This window comes from Humulus lupulus, chromosome 5, assembly GCF_963169125.1.
Source record: "Humulus lupulus chromosome 5, drHumLupu1.1, whole genome shotgun sequence".
Classification (NCBI taxonomy): domain Eukaryota; kingdom Viridiplantae; phylum Streptophyta; class Magnoliopsida; order Rosales; family Cannabaceae; genus Humulus; species Humulus lupulus.
The window spans coordinates 4,569,610-4,594,453 of record NC_084797.1 but is presented as its reverse complement, the minus strand read 5'-3'; the positions used below and the strand labels follow the sequence as shown (position 1 = coordinate 4,594,453).

Sequence of the window (24,844 nt, the reverse complement as noted above, 5' to 3'; positions counted from 1 at the left end):
AAGAATTTGGTGGTGTGAAACACAAAAGGGCTTCGATTGAACTTAATTGGTCGAAGAAGAGCATATTTTTCGAGCTTGATTATTGGAAGGAAATATTGCTGAGGCATAACTTGAACGTAATGTACATTGAGAAGAATGTTTGCGACAATGTCTTGGGAACTTTGTTGAACTTAGAGGGAAAATCTAAAGACACTAACAAGGCAAGACTTCATCTAGCAGACATGAAAATTAGGGAAACACTCCACCTCCGCAAAGAGGGAAACAAGTGGAAGAGACTGCACGCCAGTTACACCCTCAGTGTCCCGGAGCGTCGAGTTTTCTGTGAATTTGTGAAGTCAGTTGAATTCCCGGATGGTTTTGCTGCAAACCTTTTGAAGAATGTCAATGTCAATGATGGCAAGATAACTGGGCTAAAATCACATGATTGCCACGTGTTGTTTCAACAGTTGTTGCCCATCGCAATTAGATCGTTTTTGGTTCCTGAAGTTCGGAAGCCAATTATTGAGTTGTGCGGTTTTTTCAAAAAACTTTGTTCAGACTTTGAATGTGAAAGACCTTGAGAATATGGAGACATACATTATCACCATTTTATGCAAGTTGGAAATGATATTTCCTCCAGCATTTTTCGACATTATGGTGCATTTGGTTTTGCACGTGGTCAACGAGGCCTTAACATTTTGCTCAATGTACCTCTGGGGGGTTGAGACTCTATTCAATCGATATGAGAGGAATGACGATTGCGTTGAATCCCAACCAAATCAGGAATATTCTATTTATAAGGCTGTTGGTCGTCCTTTTGGTAAGAAATTAAGTATGCTCCTCAAGCCGCAATTAAAGCAAAAGGCTGAGTGGTATATCTTGAACAATTGTGCCGAAATTAAGGAGTACCTTAGGTGTGTTTTCTAGTCTTTTTCAATAAATTTGTTTGGTTTATATATCGAGTAAAGGCAAAAATCATAACATTGTTGTCCGTTTGTAGTGAGCATATGGATGAATTAAGAAGACAGGGGGGCTCAAATCTTGACGTTTAATAAGAAGCTAATTTTCCTCAGTGGTTTAAAGAAAGAGTATGTATATTAGTCAATTCTTTTTTGAAACCCCACTTAATTAATCAAAAACTAACTTTCAATATTAATGTTGATAGGTGAACGGTTTGCATGACTCAACACCTACTGAAGTGAATAATGAATTGTATGCTCTTGCAAACAAATCAAGCGGCACTGTGTTCTCATATCCAGGGATGATAGTGAATGGTGTGAAATTTGTGATTCATGGTCGTGATATGAAGCTTAAAACACAAAATTACAATGTAATGGTGCCAAGTGAGGAAGAAGTGAACTATTATGTAGTTCTAGAAGAAGTAATTGAATTGTCCTACTTGATGGGTTACAATGTTGTCCTATTCAAGTGTAGATGGTTCAATACAAGTAGAATAAAGTGGAATCCAATTTTACGAGTGTATATGTGAAGGAAGAATGTTATAAAGATGATCCTTTCGTTCTCGCATCTTAAGCGAAGTTGGTGTATTAGCTTCGAGATGTGGAAAATGGGGATGATTGGAGGCTCGTTAATGAATACACTTCGAGGAATGTATGAGATTTCTCAAATTCCGATGTTGATGATACTGAGACCACAAATGATATACCAATATTGCAAGAAGTTAATTCTTCTTCATTTTAGTTGTGGGTAGAACTTCCAATTTTTGATAATCTTCAGTATGATTGGGTTGATGTCAATCCCACTGAAGTGTACAACGTCGATGCTTTGGTTGGCGAAGGTTCGGATGAATTTGTTGTCGATGATGAAGTTGAATTTGAAGACGACACGTTGGCCGAGTATGAAGACGATGAGGATGACGACAATGTTCTAGTCGATAGTGGTGTTCGTAATGATGTTGTAGTTAGTGATGATGAGGACAGTGATATGTAATTTAAACAAGCATATGCAACTTTTTATTTAATTCAATGAAAACTTTATTTATTATCATTAATTAATGATAGTATCAGATATAGGTACACATACACCTAGTGGATGCCTTGGGGATAATCAATGTATTCATGTACTGGTTCTCATTTTTTCAAGATATTTGATGAAATATCTTGAAGAAATGAGAATTAGTACATGATTGCTTACTATCTCCAAGGGATCCATTAGGTCGGAATATGGTAGGTTGGGAAAGACCATAATTAATAAAATGTTAATTTTATAACAAAAAACAATAGATATACACCTAGTGGATGCCTAGGGGATAGCCAATGTATTCATGTACTGCTCCTCATTTTTTCGAGATGTTTGAGAAACATTTTGAAAAAATGTGGAGAACTATATGACTGCTTACTATCTCCAAGGGATCCACTAGGTCAGAATAGGGTAGGTTTGGAAATACCATAAGTAATAAAATATTGATTATATATATAAAGTAATAGACATGCACCTAGTGGATGCCTTGGGGATAGCCAATGTATTCATGTACTACTCCTCATTTTTTCAAGATGTTTGAGAAACATCTTGAAAAAATGGGGAAAAGTACATGACTGCTTATTATCTCCAAGGGGTCCACTAGGTTGGAATAGGGTAGGTTGGGAAACCATAAGTAATAAAATGTTAATTTTATATAAAAAAAAACAACAGACATACATAATTTGAATTAGTTAATTAATGAATATTTTAATGTAGAATGGCCGAACAAAGTAATGACACCGGTGGTGGCTCCAAGAGGGGTAAGGGAGCTTATTACGATACCAATATCGAGAAGGAGCTGGCCACCAAAAACGTTAGCCATCTGAAATTAGAGTTTGATGCACAAACTGGAAAAGCTATTCAAACGACCGCAAGTGGTTCAACAATTCCATGGCTCGTTATTTGCGTAACATCGTACCCCCAACTACAGGAGTTGGGAACAAGTAAAACCTGCTGATATCCAAGTTATTCGGTAGAGGCTATCTGTAAGCATTTTTCAAATCTTTAATAACTCACTATTAAAGATTTTGTCTATCTTCGTAATATTTTAACAAATTCCAATTTAATTGTGATTTTATGACAAATTCATTTATCCACAAGACAATCCAGTAATCAATAATGTCATGGTAAGATAAATGCAAAAGAATCTAACTGATTGGCGCCACATGATGAAGAAACACTGGTTAGAGGTTGGAGGAGAGGTGGACAACGAGAGAGCGAAGTCAAAACCTTTTGGGTCGATTACTTCTTCTGATTGGGCAATTCTATGCGATTTTTGAGCTTTTAATTCTCAGCAGGTATGCTGTAGATTTTACATTAATGTTTAATTATGAAATTACAATCTAGATTAATGAGTACTATTTTCTGTTTGAAGCATATATCGAAGAGAAATAAAGAAGCTCGAGCAAAAATTACCATACCAGGAGGACACGGTTCCAAATCCATCGTTGCCTATGTTTATGATCACGTAAATTATAATAACCTATATCCTTACATTTACGAACATATTATAAAGGTAACAATGTTTAAATAATTTTATTTTTTAGATGGACCCGTCTACTAGCGAGCTTCCGAGCATGATCGACACATTCGAGCACCTCCACAAGAAGAAGGATAAATGGATCAGTGATGTAGCGGCGACAAAACATGTAAGTTGCATAACCTTAACTAATTTATGATCATTTAACTTTAAAAAAGTTTAGTAAATAATTAATAAATATTAATTATTAATTGGTTGGTGTCAATTAGTAATTATTTATTAATTATTAATTAAATTTTTAACAATTAAATCTTTATAATCTATGTGCCAATATTTTTATGATTAATGATTGGGGACTAAGATAAAAAAAGAATGTAACTAATGTTGTCCCCGTATAAGGGAGCTTGTGGGGCTAAGTTAGTTTGTTCATGAAAATCCATATCTAAATCACAAACTTGCAAATATAGTTGATGTATATGTTTAGAGACGTAAATTCCCCATTAATGGAATTAACTGCTCTTATTGTATATATCAACAATTTCTTCATGTTTTTTATTTAGATATGGATTTTCATGACCAAATTAACTTTAGCCCACTTGCTCCCTTATACAGGAACAAAATTAATTACATTCTTTTTCAATCACTGGTCTGCAGTCATTAATGATAGGATGTTGACAAATAGATAATAAAGTTATATTTTATATGTTGTTATATTAAAAAATTTTAAGTTAGGTTTTCAAATAATGTTATATTGGAATTCGAGGTACGTGCTTTTTATTGTGCAGACTGACAGAGCGTCGAGCATCGCAAAGTACGGCCCTTGTATCATCTTCTGCTTCTTGTGTCGGCGATAATGTCGATGGTCAGTTCCCACCTGATATGGATATTGTCACGGATGTCCTTGGACACCGCTCGCATTATAAGAAAGGGTTTGTGGGGTTGCCTAGGTTGAAGGCAATTGGCGCAAAGAGGGCAGCATTTTCGTCAACTTCTCAAATGTCCGGGCAATTGCCACCTGAAGTGGACACCATTTTGCAGCAAACTCAGGAAATTATGCTGGAAAATCAGAACCTAAAGAAGTATACGACTAAACTTGAGAGTCGTCAACGACGTCAAGATGTCCTACTCAGTACTTTGTTGAAGCAAGTTGGTATATTGGCTCTTGGTTTTACTGTCGACTTACCAGAACAAGATCCGGACGAGGACGATGATGCTCACGGGGGCGGGGATGATGAGGAGGGCAGTACACATTTGTAGAACTTTTTTATTTATTTATTTAAAGTTTAATTTATTAGAGATTTAATTTACTAAACTACTTTTATATTTTCATGTTTGGTGGAGACAATAAATATTAATAGTTGTAATTTTTTTTATTTATAAAATTTTAATTTTATTTCAAATTAAATAATATTACTAGAAAATTAAATAATTATTAATATATTAAAATCAAAATTTATTAATTAATATTAATATATTGAAAATAAAATTAGTAATATTATCAAAAAAATTATTTAAAAAATATTCTTACCGGTGCAAAATTACGTCGGCAAAAGTCTCAACTTTTACTGGCACAAAAATGCGTCACTACATATATCCACCTTTCCCGGCGCAAAAACGCGCTACTAAAAGACACATCTTTTACCGGCGCAAGTTTGCGCTACTAAAATAATAATCTTTGTCGGCGTATTTTTGCGTTGCTAAAAGTGTTTTACACAATAACGAGACAAAATTTTTTCCCGGCGCATTCTTATTTTTTTCCAACGCATTTTTTCGTCGCCAAAAGATACAATTGTCGGTGCATTACTTTTTGCGTCAGCAAAAGTGCCATTATTGACGGGGGAACGTCGTTGCTTTTTGCAGGCACAATACCTGACTTTTGCTGGCGCAAATTTACGCCGGCAAAAGTCTGATTTTTTGTAGTGACAATGATACTCTTGGAAAATTGGACAACGAACTTGCAATATCCTCTAACAAAGACTTTATAACTTGCAATATCTCTATCTCTCTCTCTCAATTTTTCAAATGAACGAACTTGTAATATCTTCTAACCATTCAAATTTATTTAAGATGAGACCTACTGTTTTAGTAGTGCCACGTCAGTTGATGTAATATCTTGGTGCACATATCATTATTCTAAATATTAGGCATGGCAAAATGGGGCGACGGGGTGGGGCGGGGCGCCGACCCGACGGGGCATCTTTGCCCCAGTAAAAATGGGGCGGAATTCGGGGCGGGGTGCCGCCCCGTCCCGCCCCGCCCCGCTAGGAATTTAAATGGGGCGGGGCCGGCCCGCCTCAATTATTTTTTTGTATACTCTAACTCAATTTTCTCATGCTACTTATATACATAGTACGTAAAATTGATATTTTATATGTGATTTAGAATATTTTTAATTCTATATAGACTAGAAAGAATTATAAATATTGAAAAATATGTTTTATATAATTCATCCTCATTCTTGTATTTATTTTGTAAAGTTTAAAATAAAAAAAACAAAATATAATATTTGATGGTGTAGTTGATACCAAGTGTAAAATGTAAAGATTACAATAAAAAATAATATCTAGGCTTGGGGAAAATTCTAAAATTATAATTTAATGTTTCTTAAAAAAAAAAAGTTAAATGGGGCAAATGGGGTGGGGTGACCCGCCCCGCTCCAAGAAACTAATCGGGGCGGGGTGGGGCGGGGCGGGGCGGGGCAGACCCGCCCCATTTACATCCCTACTAAATATACTAAGCAATGTCACATTAACACATTACCACTAGCCCACTCTCATGTGGTCGTACGTAGTAGCATTCCCCTTCGGCACACATGCTGCTCCACTCCTCTCCGCCGTCCACTGCCTAGCTGCAACCTCTTCCCCCGAGACGATCTTCTCTTTCTTTAACACTACTCAATCCAATCACACAATTTTTCCCACAATGACTAGTAGCAGTGGTGGCCAAGTAAAGGCATACGACATGTGGGATGGGGTCCCTGAGTGTTAGAATATGGAAAAATATTTAGAAGTAGAATGTGATACATAGTAAGAATCATGGAGTTCCATCTCAAAACCAATACAAATATTATGCAGAATAATTATGATTTTGTTAAGAATTGTTAGTTTGGTAAATTATTTTTAATTTTAGTTCAAAAAACTTTGATCATCGAAATCGGGTTTAGGGATCTCTTTGAACTATTTTACAAAACATATAGTCTAAAAAATAATTTTTCAAAACACAAGGTCCAAACAAAGAATGTAAAAAAATACAAGGTCCAAAAAATTATAAACCCTTAAAAATATCATGTTAAGCCAAGTGACAATAAATTCCGTTAGACAATCATTTATTATATATGTAAGATTATTTTTGAGTGTTGCTAATTGGCACCTTAAGGTGCCCAACACCACATGAGGTGACACCTCATAATTAGTTAGCGATACCCAATAATACTTATTAAATTCAAATATGTGGAACTCGATATTAGATTACCCCAATATTGGTATGCCACCTACTTGTGGTGTTGGACACCAATGATACCTCTTAACAATTCTCATTAATTTTATTTAACCTTTCTATTTGGCCCCTCCTAGTTAATTTTTATGCCATGCTTAGTTCAGCTGCTGCCTAATATGAGTTTGTTCAACATCAACACATTATTTTGATTTTGTCCTTTCGGCCAATCCAATTGAGTTACCACCAATTGGGTCCGGTCCCCACAGATGGTACATTGGAAATGAATTAATGTCATCATTAATTAAAGTTGTACATATATATACAAGTGATCAATAATTTAAGTTAAATATTTTAGATTTTTTATATTTCTTTGGCCGCCGGTTTGGCAAAGCATCCATCACACTACAATATTAAATATACCCAATTATTTAAAAATGAAATAAACTAGATTACTTAAATTTAATATATATATATATTATATTATATTAATCACTTAAAGTATTAAATATATTTAAAATAAATAAAAAATATTATAAAATAAATAAAAGAGCAAACGGGGCAGATGGTACTATTATTCCTGTCTTTGACCCATTTAACATGCGAAGTTAGAAAATAGCCCCTGTCCCCACTCCCATCCCATTAATTAAGGGCAAATCCCTATCCTGGTAGAGAAATTTTTCATCCTATCCACAACCACCCTTTGAATAATAATAACAATATTTTATCCATAAAGTTGTAAAAATAATCATATACCCTCTCCCCATGATATTGTTAATTAATTAATAAGTACAATAATAACGTGGTTGAATTTTTTTCGTTCGTATATACCAAATTCAATGTTTTCCAATGGTCTATACGTACCATACTAGCTACCAAATTCTGACCAAACTTGTAATTACCGATCATTATATAATTCTTGGTTTCGTTATTGTTAGTTGGATATTTTGAAAATATGTTCTAAATAGTTATAATATATACAGTTATAAGAAAAAAATTTATATTGAAAACTGTTCACAGGTCGAGAAACACTGAGAGTCCTACCGATAGAGTTTAAACTGAAGCCTTATAATAAAATTGTCTATATATATATACATATATAATCAAGATATTATGAATAACATACTTAAAGAATTTTAGACCATGTTTTTATCATTCTCTTTTCAATCTTTATACCTACCAATATTCAATTCATTGTTCTTAAAATATCCTCATCATAATAATAAGCAAACAAATACATTAAATTATATATACCAAGAGTAGAAGATTCAGACAAAAATGGACCACACTACAAAAAAGGAGACTTTTGCCGGCGCAAATTTGCGCCGGCAAAAGTATGGTTTTGCGCCGGCAAAAACTATGGAGTTTTTGCCGACGCAATTTTGCGCCGGCAAAGAATTGCGTCGTATCTCCGTCGCTAATGTCACTTTTGCCGACGCAAATATAATGCGCCGGCAATGGACTTTTTTGGCGACGAAAAAATACGCCGGTGAAAATATAAATGCGCCGGTAAAAAAATCTGTCACGATATTGTGAAAAACACTTTTAGCGGCGCAATAATGCGCCGGCAATAGTTTAATTTTTTAGTGGCGCATTTTTGCGCCGGTAAAAGTGTATATGTGAAGGTAAGATTGAAACTCTTTGCCGACGTAATTTTGCGCCGGTAAAAGTATTTTTAAAATAATAATTTGTATTAAATTATTAATATTATTTTCAATATATTAATATTAATTAATAATTTTCAATTTTAATATATTAATAATTATTTAATTTTTTAGTAATATTATTTAATTAGAAATAAAAATAAAATTAAAATTTTATAAATAAATAAACAAAAAATTACAACTATTAATATTTATTGTCTCCACCAAACATTAAAATATAAAAGTAATTTAGTAAAATAAATGTCTCATAAATTAAATTTTAAATAAATAGAAAAAAAGTTCTACAAATGAGTACTGGCCGCCTCATCATTCCCGCCCCCATCAGCATCATCGTCCTCGTCCGAATCCTGGTCTGGTAAGTCAACAGTAAAACCAGGAGCCAATTGACCAACCTGCTTCAACAAAGCACTGAGCAGGAGATCTTGACGCCGTTGACGACTCTCAAGTTTAGTCGTATGCTTCTTTAGGTTCTGATTTTCTAGCATAATGTCCTGATTTTGCTGCAAAATGGTGTCCACTTCAGGTGGCAATTGCCCGGACATTTGAGAAGTTGACGAAGATGCTGCCCTCTTTGCGCCAATTGCCTTCAACCTAGGCAACCCCCCAAACCCTTTCTTATAACGCGAGCGGGGTCCAAGGACATCCGTGACAATATCCATATCAGGCGGGAAATGACCGTCGACATTATCGCCGACACAAGAAGCAGCAGATGATGCAGGGGCCGTACTCTGCGATGCTCGACGTTCGGTCATCTCATTCTGCACAATAAAAAGCACGTATTTCGAATTCCAATATAACATTATTTGAAAACCTAACTTATAAATTTTTAATATAACAACATATAAAATATAACTTTATTATCTATCTGCCAACATCCTATCATTAATGACTGCAGACCAGTGACTGAAAAAGAATGTAATTAATTTTGTTCCCGTATCAGGGAGCAAGTGGGCTAAAGTAAATTTGGTCATGAAAATCCATATCTGAATCAAAATCATGAAGATGTTGTTGATATATACGGTAAGTGCAGTTAATTCCATTAATGAGGAATTTACGTCTCCAAACATATACATCAACTATATTTACATGTTTTTGATTCAGATATGGATTTTCATGACCAAATTTACTTTAGTCCACAAGCTCCCTGATACGGGGACAACATTAATTACATTCTTTTTTTATCTTAGTCCACAATCATTAATCATAAAAATATTGGCACATAGATTATAAAGATTTCATTGTTAAAAATTTAATTAATAATTAATAAATAATTACTAATTGACAACAACAATTAATAATTAATATTTATTAATTATTTACTAAACTTTTTTAAAGTTAAATGATCATAAATTAGTTAAGGTTATGCAACTTACATGTTTTGTCGCCGCTGCATCACTAATCCACTTATCCTTCTTCTTGTGCAGGTGCTCGAATGTGTCGATCATGCTCGGGAGCTGGCCAGTAGATGGGTCCATCTAAAAAAGCAAATTATTTAAACATTGTGACATTTATAATATTTTCGTAAATGTAAGGATATAAGTTATTATAATTTACGTGATCATAAACATGGGCAACGATGGATTTGGAACCGTGTCCTCCTGGTATGGTCATTTTAGCTCGAGCTTCTTTATTTTTCTTCGATATACGCTTCAAAAAGAAAACAGTACTCATTAATCTAAATTGTAATTTTATAATTAAAAATTAATGTAAAATGTACGGCATACCTGGTGAGAATCAGAAACCCAAAAATCACACAGAACTGCCCAATCAGAAGAAGTGATCGACACAAAAGGTTTTGACTTCGCTCTCTCATTGTCCACCTCTCCTCCAACATCTACCCAGTGTTTCTTCATCGTGTGGCGCCAATCAGTCAGATGTTTTTGCATTTGTCTTACCATGGCATCGTTGATTACTGGATTGTCTTCTGGATAAATGAATTTTTCCTAAAATCACAATTAAAATTGGAATTTGTTAAAATATTTTGAAGATAGACAAAATATTTAATAATGAGTTATTAAAGGTTTAAAGAATGCTTACAGATAGTCTCTTTCGAATAACTTCGATATCAGCTGGTTTTACTTGTTCCCAAGCTAGTGTAGTTGGGGGTACGGTGCTACGCAAATAACGAGCCATAGAATTGTTGAACCACTTGCCGTACTTTTGAATAGCTTTTCCAGTTTCTTTATCAAACTCTACTTTCAAATGAGTAACTTTTTTGATGGCCAGCTCCTTCTCGATATTGGCACCGTAATAAGCTCCCCTGCCTCTCTTGGAGCCACCACCTGTGTCATTACTTGTTTCGGCCATTCTACATTAAAATATTCATTAATTAACTAATTCAAATTATGTATGTCTATTGTTTTTTGTTATAAAATTAACATTTATTCATTATGGTATTTCCAAACCTACCCTATTCCGACCTAGTGGATCCCTTGGAGATAGTAAGAAGTCATGTACTTCTCCTCAGTTTTTTAAAATGTTTATCAAACATTTAAAAAAAATGAGGAGCAGTACATGAATACATTGTCTATCCCCAAGACATCCACTAGGTGCATCGCTATTATTTTTTGTTATTGAATTAACATTTTATTACTTATTGTCTTTCCTAACCTACCCTATTCCGACCTAGTAGATCCCTTGGAGATAGTAAGCAGACATGTGCGACTACACACTTTTTCAAAATATTTCATCAAACATTTTGAAAAAATGAGTAGCAGTACATGAATACATTGTCTATCCCCAAGGCATCCACTAAGTGCATCACTATTATTTTTTGTTATTGAATTAACATTTTATTACTTATTGTCTTTCCCAACCTACCATATTCCGACCTAGTAGATCCCTTGGAGATAGTAAGCAGACATGTGCGACTACCCATTTTTTCAACATATTTCATCAAATATATTGAAAAAATGAGTACCAGTACATGAATACATTGTCTATCCCCAAGGCATCCACTAGGTGCATCACTATTATTTTTTGTTATTGAATTAACATTTTATTACTTATTGTCTTTCCCAACCTACCCTATTCCGACCTAATAGATCCCTTGGAGATAGTAAGCAGACATGTGCGACTACCCATTTTTTCAACATATTTCATCAAATATATTGAAAAAATGAGTACCAGTACATGAATACATTGACTATCCCCAAAGCATCCAATAGGTGCATGTGTACCTATATCTAATACTATCATTAATTAATGATAATAAATAAACTTTTCATTGAATTAAATAAAAAGTTACATACACTTGTTTAAATTACATATCACTGTCCTCGTCATCACTAACTACAACATCATTACGAACATCACTATCACTATCACTATCGACTAGAACATTATCGTCATCCTCATCGTCTTCATACTCGACCAACGTGTCGTCTTCAAATTCAACTTCATCATCGACAACAAATTCATCTGAACCTTCGCCAACCAAATCATCAACGTTGTGCACTTCAGTGGCATTGACATCAACCCGATCATACTGAAGATTATCAAAAATTGGAAGTTCTACCCACAACTGAAATGAAGAAGAATTAACTTCTTGCAATATTGGTATATCATTTGTGGTCTCAGTATCATCAACATCGGAATTTGTGAAATCCCATACATTCCTTGGAATGTATTCATTAACGAGCCTCCAATCATCCCCATTTTTCACATCTCGAAGATAATACACCAACTTCGCTTGAGATGCGAGAACGAAAGGATCATCTTTATAACATTCTTCTTTCACATATACGCTCGTAAAATTGGATTCCACTTTAATTCTACTTGTATTGAACCATCTACACTTGAATAGGACAACACTGTAACCCATCAAGTAGGACAATTCAATTACTTCTTCCAAAACTCCATAGTAGTTCACTCCTTCCTCACTTGGCACCATTACACCGCAATTTTGTGTTTTAAGCTTCATATCACGACCACGAGTCACAAATTTCACACCATTCATTATCATCCCTGGATATGAATACACGGTGCCGCTTGATTTGTTTGCGAGAGCATACAATTCATTATTCACTTCAGTAGGTGTTGACTCATGCAAACCGTTCACCTATCAACATTAACATTGAAAGTTAGTTTTGGATTGACTAAGTGAGGTTTCAGAAAAGAATTGACTAATATACATACTCTTTCTTTGAACCACTGAGGAAAATCAGTTTCTTGTTGAACTTCAAGATTCAAGCCCCCCCGTCTTCTTAATTCATCCATATGCTCACTACAAATGAACAAAAAAACTATGATTTTGGCATTTACTCGGTATATAAACCAAACATCATTATTGAAAAAATACTAGAAAACACACCTAAGGTACTCCTTAATTTCGGCACAATTGTTCAAGATATACCACTCAGCCTTTTGCTTTAACTGCGGATTGAGGAGCATACTTGATTTCTTACCAAATGGACGACCAACAGCCTTATAAATAGAATATTCCCGATTTGGTTGGGATTCAACGCGATCGTCATTCCTCTCAGGTCGATTGAATCGAGTCTCAACCCCCCGCAGGTACATTGAGCAAAAGGTTAAAGCCTCGTTCACCACGTAAGCTTCTGCGATTGAACCTTCAGGACGTGCACGATTTCTTACATATTGTTTATAAACTCCCATCGAACGTTCAATGGGATACATCCACCTAAAGTGCACGGGACCGCCAAGAATTGCCTCTTTCGGAAGGTGCAAAACCAAATGCACCATAATATCGAAAAATGCTGGAGGAAATATCATTTCCAACTTGCATAAAATGGTGATAATGTCTGTCTCCATCTTCTCAAGGTCTTTCACATTCAAAGTCCGTGCACAAAGTTTTTTGAAAAAACCGCACAACTCAATAATTGGCTTCCGAACTTCCGGAACCAAAAACGACCTAAGTGCGGCGGGCAACAACTGCTGAAACAACACGTGGCAATCATGTGATTTCAACCCAGTTATCTTGCCATCATTGACATTGACATTCTTCGAAAGGTTTGCAGCAAAACCGTCCGGGAATTCAACTGACTTCACAAATTCACAGAAAACTCGACGCTCCGGGACACTGAGGGTGTAACTGGCGTGCGGTTTCTTCCACTTGTTTCCCTCTTTGCGGAGGTGGAGTTTTTCCCTAATTTTCATGTCTGCTAGATCAAGTCTTGCCTTGTCAGTGTCTTTAGATTTTCCCTCTAAGTTCAACAAAGTTCCCAAGACACTGTCGCAAACATTCTTCTCAATGTGCATTACGTCCAAATTATGCCTCAACAATAACTCCTTCCAATAATCAAGCTCGAAAAATATGCTCTTCTTCGACCAATTAAGTTCAATCGGAGCCCTTTTGCGTTTCACACCACCAAATTCTTTGTGTTTCCCAGGATGTCTAATCAGCAAATTCTCTAATTGCTTCAAAACATCATCACCGGAGTAATGTTTCGGTGGTGGCCTGAGTTCCCTGTTACCGTCGAATAGTGCTCGTTTGCTCCTCCATTCATGATCCATATCAAGAAATCTCCTATGGCCAATGTATGCAATTTTACTTCTAATCCCTACAGAGGGAGTTTCTTCATTGCATGTGGGACACGCCTTGTACCCTTTTGTGCTCCACCCAGACATCATAGCATAAGCTGGGTAGTCGTTAATGGTCCACAAGACTGCTGCACGCATATTGAACAATGTACTATTGTATGCATCTCTTGTCTCGACACCATTCATCCATAACTCCTTCAACTCGTCAACCAAAGGTCTCATATAGACATCGATATCTTTTCCAGGTGAAGAAGGACCTGGAATAAGAATAGACAACATTAATGACTGTGGTTTCATGCACTTCCACGGCGGCAAGTTGTATGGGACAAGTATTACAGGCCACATGCTGTAAGAGTTGCTCATGTTCCCAAAAGGATTGAAACCATCTGTAGCCAACCCAAGCCTAACATTTCGAGGTTCGGCTGCGAAAGATGGGTACAACTCATCAAGGTGCTTCCACGCCTTACTGTCAGCGGGGTGCCTCATCACACCATCTTCCCTTGGCCTTTTAGAATAGTGCCATCTCATATCCTCTGCAGTATATCTGGAACTGTACAGCCTTTTCAATCTCGGCGTCAACGGAAAGTACCGCATGACCTTATGGGCCACTTTCTTCCCGTTCCCACGATTATCTTGCCAGCGACACTCACCACAAACCGGACAGAATTCCAAATTCGCATTCTCCTTCCAAAACAGTGCACAGTCATGCTTGCAAGCATCGATGGACTCATATCCCAATCCAATACTCCGCAACTTTGCCTTCGCCTCATAGTTAGACTTAGGTAAAATTGTTCCGTCAGGCATAGCGTCGACTAACAATTCCAGCAAACCATCAAAGTAATGATTGCTGCACTTGTTAATTACTTTGAGATGCATCAGCTTCACCAAGAAGTTCAACGCGGAATACTTTCGGCAACCCGGGTACAGTTCACTTGACATCTCCTTAAATAAATTGTCATACTTGTCGCGATGTTGAGGATCATCTTGGGGAGGATCATTATAGTTTCCATGGGGAACGTCATCTTCAGCGTAAACATCCTCCAGGATATCCGCTATCTCATCTCTATCATGATCTCGTACCACAGCTGGTGGCGACGGCAGCGCCTCTCCATGGTAATGCCACACTTTGTAGGACTGTACGATGCCATTGTTGAATAAATGCATCGAAATTGCATTTATAGGCTGGAACTTAACATTCCCACATTTCTTGCACGGACAGCGAACCAAACCCCGATCGTTCAACTGATTTTTGGCGATATCGAAGAACTCCTTAACACCATTTCTATACTCCAGAGACCAACGATTCCTCGCACTCATCCAGCTTCTGTCGCTTGCCATCTTTAAGCGAAATAATTAAGAAAATATTAATAATTGTCTTAAAATAAGGGAAATGATAGTCAAAGTATTTCATGACTGTTTGTCTCCCTAATTATCACTAACTGATAATAATATCCTATCTCTGGCAAAAATAATTATTTATAGAGATATTTCCGGCTAAATTACTCAAACTTACAACTTACTAACACTTAAATGACACGTGACACCACATGATTGGTACACATTATTATTATTATTATTTTAAATAATTTTTCATAAAAAAAAAACATTTTTTATTTTTTATTTTTTTAAAAAAATCCAATTTATTGTTTTCCAATTTAAAGGTAACAAAAAATAATTTTTTTTTTCATTTTTTACAAAAAAAAAATCAAATTTGCTGCTTTTAATCAATTATTTAGGATTAAGTAAAAAAAATATTTAATCTTAAATTATTGCTTAGATTTTAAACAAAATTACTTAATCTTTAATTGAAAACAAGTAGACAAAATGATAAATAGGAAGATTTTAATAATAATAAATTAAAAATTTTGAGGATATTAACAATATAAAATTAAATTTTAAAAAAAATGTATTTTTCATACTTAATCTTAAGTTGAAAAAAATTTTGAATTTTTTTTTAAAAAATGTAAATTTTATTTTTTTGTTAAATTAAAAAATATTTTAAGAATAATAACAAATTTTATCAATCATGTATTGCCACGTGTCCGTTGACTAGTCTACTTTAACATTTACTTATTTATTACTTTTAATTTAAAATTAATTTAATTATACATTAATCTCCATTTTGTAATTTTTTATTAAATTCTTTAATTTGTATTGGATTATTTACTTAATCAATAATAATTTTATTATATTTATATTTTATTAAATCATTTATATTTTTAACTTTTTCAATTACAAAACATCTAATATTAATGTTAAAATTAATTATTAATTATTAAGTATTATGATTGGTAATTTTATTTTATTTAAATTATAGTTAAAAATTATTTTTTTGATGAATTTTTAATTATACTTAAATATTTATTTAATTAATTATTAAACTTTTATTAATTTTACTAACTCCAACAAAAATTGGGCAGCATAACGACTATATTTCAAACTATCCCAAAAATTTAAAAACCTACAAATTAAACACATATATAACCAGAATAGTCCCAGAGCAATATACAGAACATTCTCATAACATGCACAACATAAACCAAGATTAATAACATATATCAAATCTTTCTATATCAGTAACATCAAAACAATTTATTTAGTAAATATTTATAAACAAATAATATTTAATATAAAAAATATAATATATATTTTTTTAATATACATAATCTAATCTATTTTTTAATATACATATTAAGCATTAAAATTAAAAAAATATACATTCTCAAATCAAATTTTTTTTAATAAATACTAAAATTATATTTTCTTTTTCATTATTAATATCATTTTTTTAAAACTACACATTTATTTATTTTATAAACAGAAAAATATAATTATAATAACAAATATCACACACATACATTTATATTAATCAATTTCTACAAAAATTTAACATTAAATAAACATATATACACACCCATTTACAGAAATACATAAACATATATCCATATACAAACATATATACAGATATATAAAAAAAAAAAACCAAATTTAAGTATATATATATATTCAGATATAACTAATATATATATATATAACTAATATATATAAATATATACATATATATAAACTAATATATATAAATATATACATATATATATTCGGATATAACTAATATATATAAATATATACATATATATAAATATATACATATATATATTCGGATATAACTAATATATATAAATATATACATATATATATAATCATATATAAATATATATATATAAACCGAAATATATATAAACATATATAAATATATATATAAACTAACCTTTGCATTTGTTTCACCGAGAGAGTTACAACACACCTGTTCATAGGGAGAGAATAACAAAAAAAAAATACAATTACAAAACATAATATTGAGAAAAAAATCCAAAAATGTTAAAAAATTTCTCATTTTACTAACCTTGAGAGATGCTTCAATATATAACTTGAGCCACGGCGTGGGATTATGGGACACCGGTGGTCGGAGACTATCACAGAGGAGAGAGAGAGAGAGCTTACAAACTCAGAACAGAAATGGGGAAGAAGGAGGCTGCGGCTGAGATATATCGTTAAGACTTTTGCCGGCGCGTTTCGTTGCGCCGGCAAAAGTCTAAAAATGCGCCGGCAAAAGTGTTTAAGTAAACCCTAAAGTAAAACGATGTCGTTTTAATTATGTCGACTTTTGCCGGCGCGTTTTGTCACTTTTGCCGGCGCAACGAAACGCGCCGGCAAAAGTAAGCCCACCTACTTTTTATTTCAAACGTGTAAAAATTTAAAAACACGTTGACTTTTGCCGGCGCGTTAGGTGAAAGGCGCCGGCAAAAGTTTGTACGCTTATTTTGAAAAATCTGGCATTACTTTTGCCGGCGCAACCCCGACTTGCGCCGGCAAAAGTCATCTTTTCCGGCGTTAAATTGCGCCGGCATAGGGTTTGATTTTTGCCGGCGCAATTCATGAATTGCGCCGGTGAAAGTGATTTTTGCCGGCGCAATTACGAATTACGCCGGCAAAGAACTAGTTTCTTGTAGTGCCACTCAACGAATGCATGCAATAATTTTCACGTGCTCAATTTAATTTGAATAATAATAATACGTGTATGGTGAGATATGAATGAATAGGATAAGCTTATTATCCTTAAGTCTCTCTATAAATACCTTGGAAATAAGCCTCTAGTTTCCACATCTCAAAAGTATTATATATATATATATAATCACTCGATCGATCTTCTTCACTCACTACAATAATTAAAAATGGCGTTCATGAAGGTTTTTCTTGCTCTGCTTTTGTTGGCTGTGGTGGCTTCAACAACTCATGCTCGTGTTGATTTTTTGGGGTTGATTTCGGACAATGGTGCTCCCTTTTGTCCAGTTGGTATGTATGTATATATATATATATATAGATATTGAAGAAATTAACTTATTATAATAAGATCATAAATTATCTATACCTTAACCCTGGTCTCCAAACACTAGGAGTCATGACAAAATTTAATTTTTTTCACCCTTTTATAAAATATATATATATAATAGTATATTTTTTTCTTTCTAAATTTATGATTTTCTTTTGTATTTACAAAAAAAAAAAAAAATTAGAGTATTTTATTCTCTTATATTAAGTTTGGGTGGAGGAAATGAAATTGAAGGATAATAATAAAATAGAATAAAAATTAATATGAAGACAAAAAATGGGTTATTTTTTATAAAAATTATTGAGTTCTTTTCATTTACTTATTCACCCCAACCAAGCATCACATGAACATTAATTCATCTGATTATTATTGGTCTTAGAGTTATGTTGGTTCTTGACAAGAATTATGATCAGATTTTATCTAAAAATCAATTGGTAATTAGTGGAGTTACCCATGTTCTTATTCATGACTCAATATTCTTACACTTGTTCTACGTAGGAAATTATATTCTAATATCCCCTCAAGATGGTGACTATATTTTGCTCACCAGTCTTGAATAACAAATTATTTTTCTCAGCTATAGCTTTTTTTTATTTTTTATTTTTATCTCGAGTGTCTTTTTGTACTATGCGGATCTCGTGCGACTTATCACTTGCTATTTGGATCTCAAGTGTCTTGTTGCACTATGCGTATCTCATGCATAATGCAGCTTACTGATCTTCTTTTCTTTTTTTTAATTCTGCTCACTATTTGGATCGGTATGGATCGAATACCCGCTAGGAATATGACTCATGATACCATGACAATCAATGATTAGTGGAGTTAATTACTTGTGTTCTTGACTCAATATTCTTTACACTCGTTCCACGTGGGACACTATACTCTAACAATTTTTATATTTATACAATACATGTATATATATATATAATTTGATGAAGTGATGTTGTTTGTATGTAGGACCAACGAAATGTGCTAGCTGTAGTTGCGAAGTGGAATCTGGGAAGCTTAAGTGCGTTCGTAGAGACACAAGAAGAGGTGCTTGCCCATCAACCTGCGGCAATCCATGCTTCTGCGACAGATCAGCCTGTCCACTTTGTCAATGCAGCTACGAGGTCACAGGATGCCCTAGAATATGCCCAACAACCACTTCGACGAAGATATTCAACTAATCACTGATTCATATCTTAGTCATCATATCTTATATATATCATCATCTACACATAGCTAGCTCTCTTTCATATATATATATATGCATGCCTCAATCATACATACATATGATATTGTTGAGGTTTTTAAATAAGTGAATAAATGTAAGCTGGCTATACCTTATCTTTTAGAATAATAATATAATATCGGCAAGTTATTATATAACAATTATGATGATGTGGCAATATAATGACTTGGTATAGCAAGTCACCAATAGGTAAATATTTTTTTTTCAACATTGACTTTGAATTTAGTTATTTTTTTTTGCATAATTAATGTTGTTTTCAACCAATAAGAGACATTAGCTATATTTAGAAATTGACATGCATTTGAAAAATGAAAAGTTTACAATATTAAATTTTCATAACAAATACACGTTTTTCATCAAGTAACTCTTCCAAAAATTTGAAAAAATAAAAATTTATTTTTAGAAATATTAATTAACAACTATAAATATGGACCATTGATCTTAATCTAATGGATAATATTAAAGTAACTATCCATGGGTAGTAACCATTAAAAGTGCACCCATATATATTTATACATTCAACTCGTCAACACATAATGCCATGGCAAAATAAAATAGTATCCATTAACGAGTTAAAAAAACTGTCACCTTTTTACTCAAAGTATATAAGTTTATTGGAATTTTCTTAGGTAGAGGCTGCTCTTACCGTAAGGGCGTTTTCTATTTTTGGTACTTGAAAGAAATTATAACCTATTTAGTACTGTTATCTGTTTCGCAGTTAAGTCTGCGTACATGGTGTGAAATTTGCTTATAACTTGGGTACTTTTACCTCAAACATTTCTTAAATTGGGTAATTTTGCTACAAATATATCTTTTATTGGGTAGTTTTTCCTACGTTTGACAGACGAATTTAATTGTGAGAATTGACAGTTGTACCAAACTACACCAAAACATGGACAGAAGGTACTTTTATCGCCAAAAAAATAATTTGAGTACTTAAATGCTATAAACGTAATAATTTAGATACTTTAACTGCAAATAACCCTAAATTTAAATAGCAATAACTTCTTATTCAAGCACACACTACAACATATTTTTGAAGAGTCATATCTATGATATATAACATAAAATACAATTATTAATAACAAAATTGTAAACAAAAAAAATTGCCTAATGAGAATTGAAGCCAATAATAAAATCTCAATATGTTTCACACTCACATCCATATTTTCTTCTACCATTATTAGCTATAATATTGTTTAAAATTTTAGTTTCTTAAATGGAATAATCTAGTTTCTTTGAATACCTAATAAATTAGAAATGGTGTATATTAAGAAATAGGCTTATGTTTTAAAATTATGTGAAGATATTTAGTTGACTTATGGATAAGTAATTAATTATAAAGTGGTAAAAGGGGGAAAAAGAATCCAATAAAATAAACTAAATTTGGAAAATGAATATAATAACGTAAAGGGTATATAAAATTATAATTAACGCCATAAAAATATTCTGTAAAAATGTAAAGAAGTGCCAAGAGTTTTTACTTTATACTTTTTCATTCTTGAATAAATGAATATATAATTATGATCAGTAAAAAAAAACAATAATACAATTTGAGGGGTCGGGAATATTAACACTCCACACTAAAAACAAAATTTAATTTAAATAATATCTTTTTATGGGTGGGACCCACTTTAAGTCAAAATAGTCAAATGATTCTTTCTTCCCTTTTTTTTTTCTTTCTCTTTCCCCGACTTCTCTCTCTCTTCCCTTTCTCTTATCTTCTTTCTCTATTCTCTAAACGGCAACACGCCACCACCACAAAGACTCAACCTCCGGCAACCACTATTTTTGACATGCAGTGACTCATTGATTTGTCTTGCTCCAACGACCTCAACCACCAAGCGGCGCTGCCAAACTCGTCGTCTGTTCGGAATAGTCAGTCAAAGTTTTGGTCCGTCAACTTTGATTGTGTTTTCAGGCCATCTCCGACCACCTCTCGACGAATGGTTAGTACCTTTGAAAACAGCGTGAAGAGAGGAACAAAACCCACTTAGTCATTCCGGTCAACTCGTCATTTTTCTCTGGCGAGATTTTGGGTATCTTCTCCACTTTCCGGCGACGTTCCGACTAGTCTGAGCACCTTTTGGATCGATGGTTCGCATGAATGTGATCTACTCGCTGATGTGGTCATTTTGTTATATGTCACACCTACCTTCGTCGATGTTTCTGATACACCGCTCACTGTCGCCACCAACCGCTACTGTGCACCGCTTGGGTAAGGTTCCGGAACTTGAAATTTTAAATATGGTCATATTATATATCGTTGGACGCGATTTTGAATAAGGAATTTAATGATGATAATCATTTTTTCATTTAATGCACATAGGAAAAGTGTGATATTAAAATTGGACTAAATCATTATAGGATCATCGTTAAGCTCAGCAGCGTCGGTTTTAGCTTGGATTGAAAATTCTAAGGAGGTAGGGACTCAACTTGACTATTGTATTTATTTTACTCATATTGAATTGCATTAAATATATTCCAATTTTGAAATTTATAAAATGTTTGAAAAATTGAAAACTTAATCTACATGTTTTCTTATCTGTTTTGAGGGCACTGAGTGTCAAATATATTTTTGTTCACTTATTTATGCAGGTTATGATTTTTTTGGTTTTATTGAAATGCAGCTATTATGCTGCCATATTTTCTAAAATATAAAGGGAATGTGTTTCTTTCTTTTCATGTTTACTTGCATTTGGTTATACCGATGAGAGCCATAGTAATCATGATTTGTGCATGTTGTTGTTTCACGGCCTAGTCTCTGTGTCATCATAGGTAGATCAGCTGTCCACTCATCTGTAGGTGTAAAGACCTAGCATCTATATACAAGAAGTGTTCTAAGCCTCCCCCTTGTGGTGGTTATCAGGTCCGGCTACCCGATTTAAGATGTCGGTTTTTCTATGGTGGGTAACAGGAACTAGGGATCTAGTGGACGATGTGATGTGCACTTGTAGCTATGCTCTTATGATTATTTGTGTTTTCTCTCTATTTTGGTTCATACATGATGATATATGTTTTGTTTTCAAAGCTAACTATGCAAGGGTTTTATTAAAATTTTGGTTCCTATGTTATTAGTTGCTTTCTTACTGCGCTTTATAAGCTCACCCCCTATATCTCTCCCATTCCGGGAGCCTAGTGACGCGAATGTGGATAAGGTGAATTATTGATGGAGCAAATGTGTTTAGCCTAGTTCTATTTAGTGTCATTGTTTTATCTTTTGAACATTATATATGTATATTTGATTTGGAACCTAATGATCGGTATATTTGAATTAGTTATGTAATAGTTAGGAATGAGAAATGGTGGATGCTAAGTATTATTTTGAGTGTTTATGACTTATTAAATTTAATTGTTTGGTGACTACATAACTGTGGGGATATTATTGTTCTATATATAATGATAAATGATCATGCTTTTATCATTAATATTTTTATATACAGTTATAGGAGTTATTCCATGAATTTGACTTATAATTATAGTACTATTTAATATAAACTAAATGATCATTTATAAAGACTATTTTACAACAAGGGTCAAAGTTTGACCTTTAACCACCTAAGTTATAGATATTACAAATCAGCCACAGCCTAGGGCTCGAGTTGTGACATTATATGTATGCATGCAATGAATATTATTACAATAACATATAAATTTAAAGAGCAATGACTTCTTCTTCTTCTTCTTCTCATGCAATGAATATTATTACAATAACATATAAATTTAAAGAGCAATGACTTCTTCTTCTTCTTCTTCTTCTTCTTCTTCTTCTTCTTCTTCTTCTTCTCATGAGCCATCTGACAACATTAGTGATTATCAGAAAACAAACATCCATAGTGAGCGCATTTGCATGGATCGCAAGTTGTTCCAAGCTGCAACTGATGGTGAACTTGAAGTCTTCAGGGAAAAGGTTAGTGAACTCCAACTGTTATTGACCCCAGAAAGAAATACAGTGCTCCATGTCCATATCATCACTACTTCAAGAACACTAATCAAACAACCTTCGTGGAAGGGATCCTAGACTTGTGTCCAGCACTGTTGATGCAAACTAATGCAAGAGAAGAGACTCCCATACTCATGGCAGCAAGGTACGACCATCACCGCATTGTTGATTTTCTAATTGAACATGCAAAATCATCCCAACCACAAGACCTTGAAGAGGACATCTCTGGTGTCCAAACGATGATAAGGATGAAGAATGAGGAAGAGGACACTGCGTTGCACGAGGCTGTGCGGTTCGGTCATCTTGAGGTTGTGCAGATATTGACGAGAGAAGACCCTAATTTCTCGTATTCAGCTAATAAAGCAGGCGAGACTCCACTCTACATAGTCGTCCAGTGCCGACACCAAGATTTGGTTAATGTAATACTAAATAATTGTTTTTCACCAGCTACCGGTGGTCTTAATGGCAGAACTGCACTACATGCACTACAAGAAAAAAATGCTTTTAATAACACCGAAAATGTGTTATCAAAACATACGATAACACTTTCTGATGTGTTAAGACCAACTATGTTATCGTAGGTCAGGGTACTTTACATAACACTTTATTAGTATTATATAGATGTGTTATTGTACTGTCAACGATAACACAATTTCTGTGTTATTTTAATATATAGATAAGTGTTTAATTATGTTATTTATAGTCGATTATATAACACTTTTTTTGTGTTATACTACACTTTAGTATAACATTTTTTTTGTGTTATACACTTTATTATAACACATTTTTTGTGTTATACTATACTTTAGTATAACACATGTTTTGTGTTATACTACACTTTAGTATAACACATTATTTGTGTTATATAATGAAGTTTGCATAACATAATTCTTTGCATAAAAAGTGTTATTGTAATAGATATTATAACTCAATTTTCATATTATTGTTATATTTAGATATGTTTAAATTCTCATTATATATTTTATTTATATAACACTAATTTATTCCATTATATTTTAATTTTTTTTATATAATTAAAATTAGCTTTCTAATATATACTAGCATCATCAAATGAACTTGATTTTCAAATAACAAAAAGTAAGAACATTTAACATTGAATTAACAATCCACAATTTAGTTTAAAACATTCAACACTGTCATCAAGAACAAAATTAACTTTAAGTATTCAAGGATTCTAAAAGTTACTACTTTCAACACAAATAAATAAACAAAGTTACTA

At 33.4% G+C, this 24,844-nt stretch overlaps 2 protein-coding genes across 3 annotated transcripts; both read left to right on the top strand.

The window, feature by feature from the left end:
- Nucleotides 1–18,201: 18,201 nt before the first annotated feature.
- LOC133834240 (uncharacterized) lies at nucleotides 18,202–19,869 on the top strand. Its single transcript, XM_062263779.1, has 2 exons — nucleotides 18,202–18,390; nucleotides 19,385–19,869. The coding sequence occupies exons 1-2, from the start codon at nucleotides 18,270–18,272 to the stop codon at nucleotides 19,594–19,596; spliced, it is 333 nt and encodes a 110-aa protein (XP_062119763.1). The 5' UTR covers nucleotides 18,202–18,269; the 3' UTR covers nucleotides 19,597–19,869.
- Nucleotides 19,870–21,268: 1,399 nt separating this feature from the next.
- LOC133834239 (uncharacterized) lies at nucleotides 21,269–24,085 on the top strand. 2 transcript variants are annotated; one of them, XR_009893324.1, is made up of 3 exons: nucleotides 21,269–21,879; nucleotides 21,991–22,084; nucleotides 23,482–24,085. XR_009893324.1 is itself a non-coding variant. In XM_062263778.1 (3 exons), the coding sequence occupies exons 1-3, from the start codon at nucleotides 21,756–21,758 to the stop codon at nucleotides 23,680–23,682; spliced, it is 381 nt and encodes a 126-aa protein (XP_062119762.1). In that variant the 5' UTR covers nucleotides 21,276–21,755; the 3' UTR covers nucleotides 23,683–24,085. The 2 variants fall into 2 exon arrangements, 1 of the variants encoding a protein (XP_062119762.1); XM_062263778.1 differs by having other exon boundaries at nucleotides 21,276–21,879; nucleotides 22,029–22,084.
- Nucleotides 24,086–24,844: the final 759 nt, after the last annotated feature.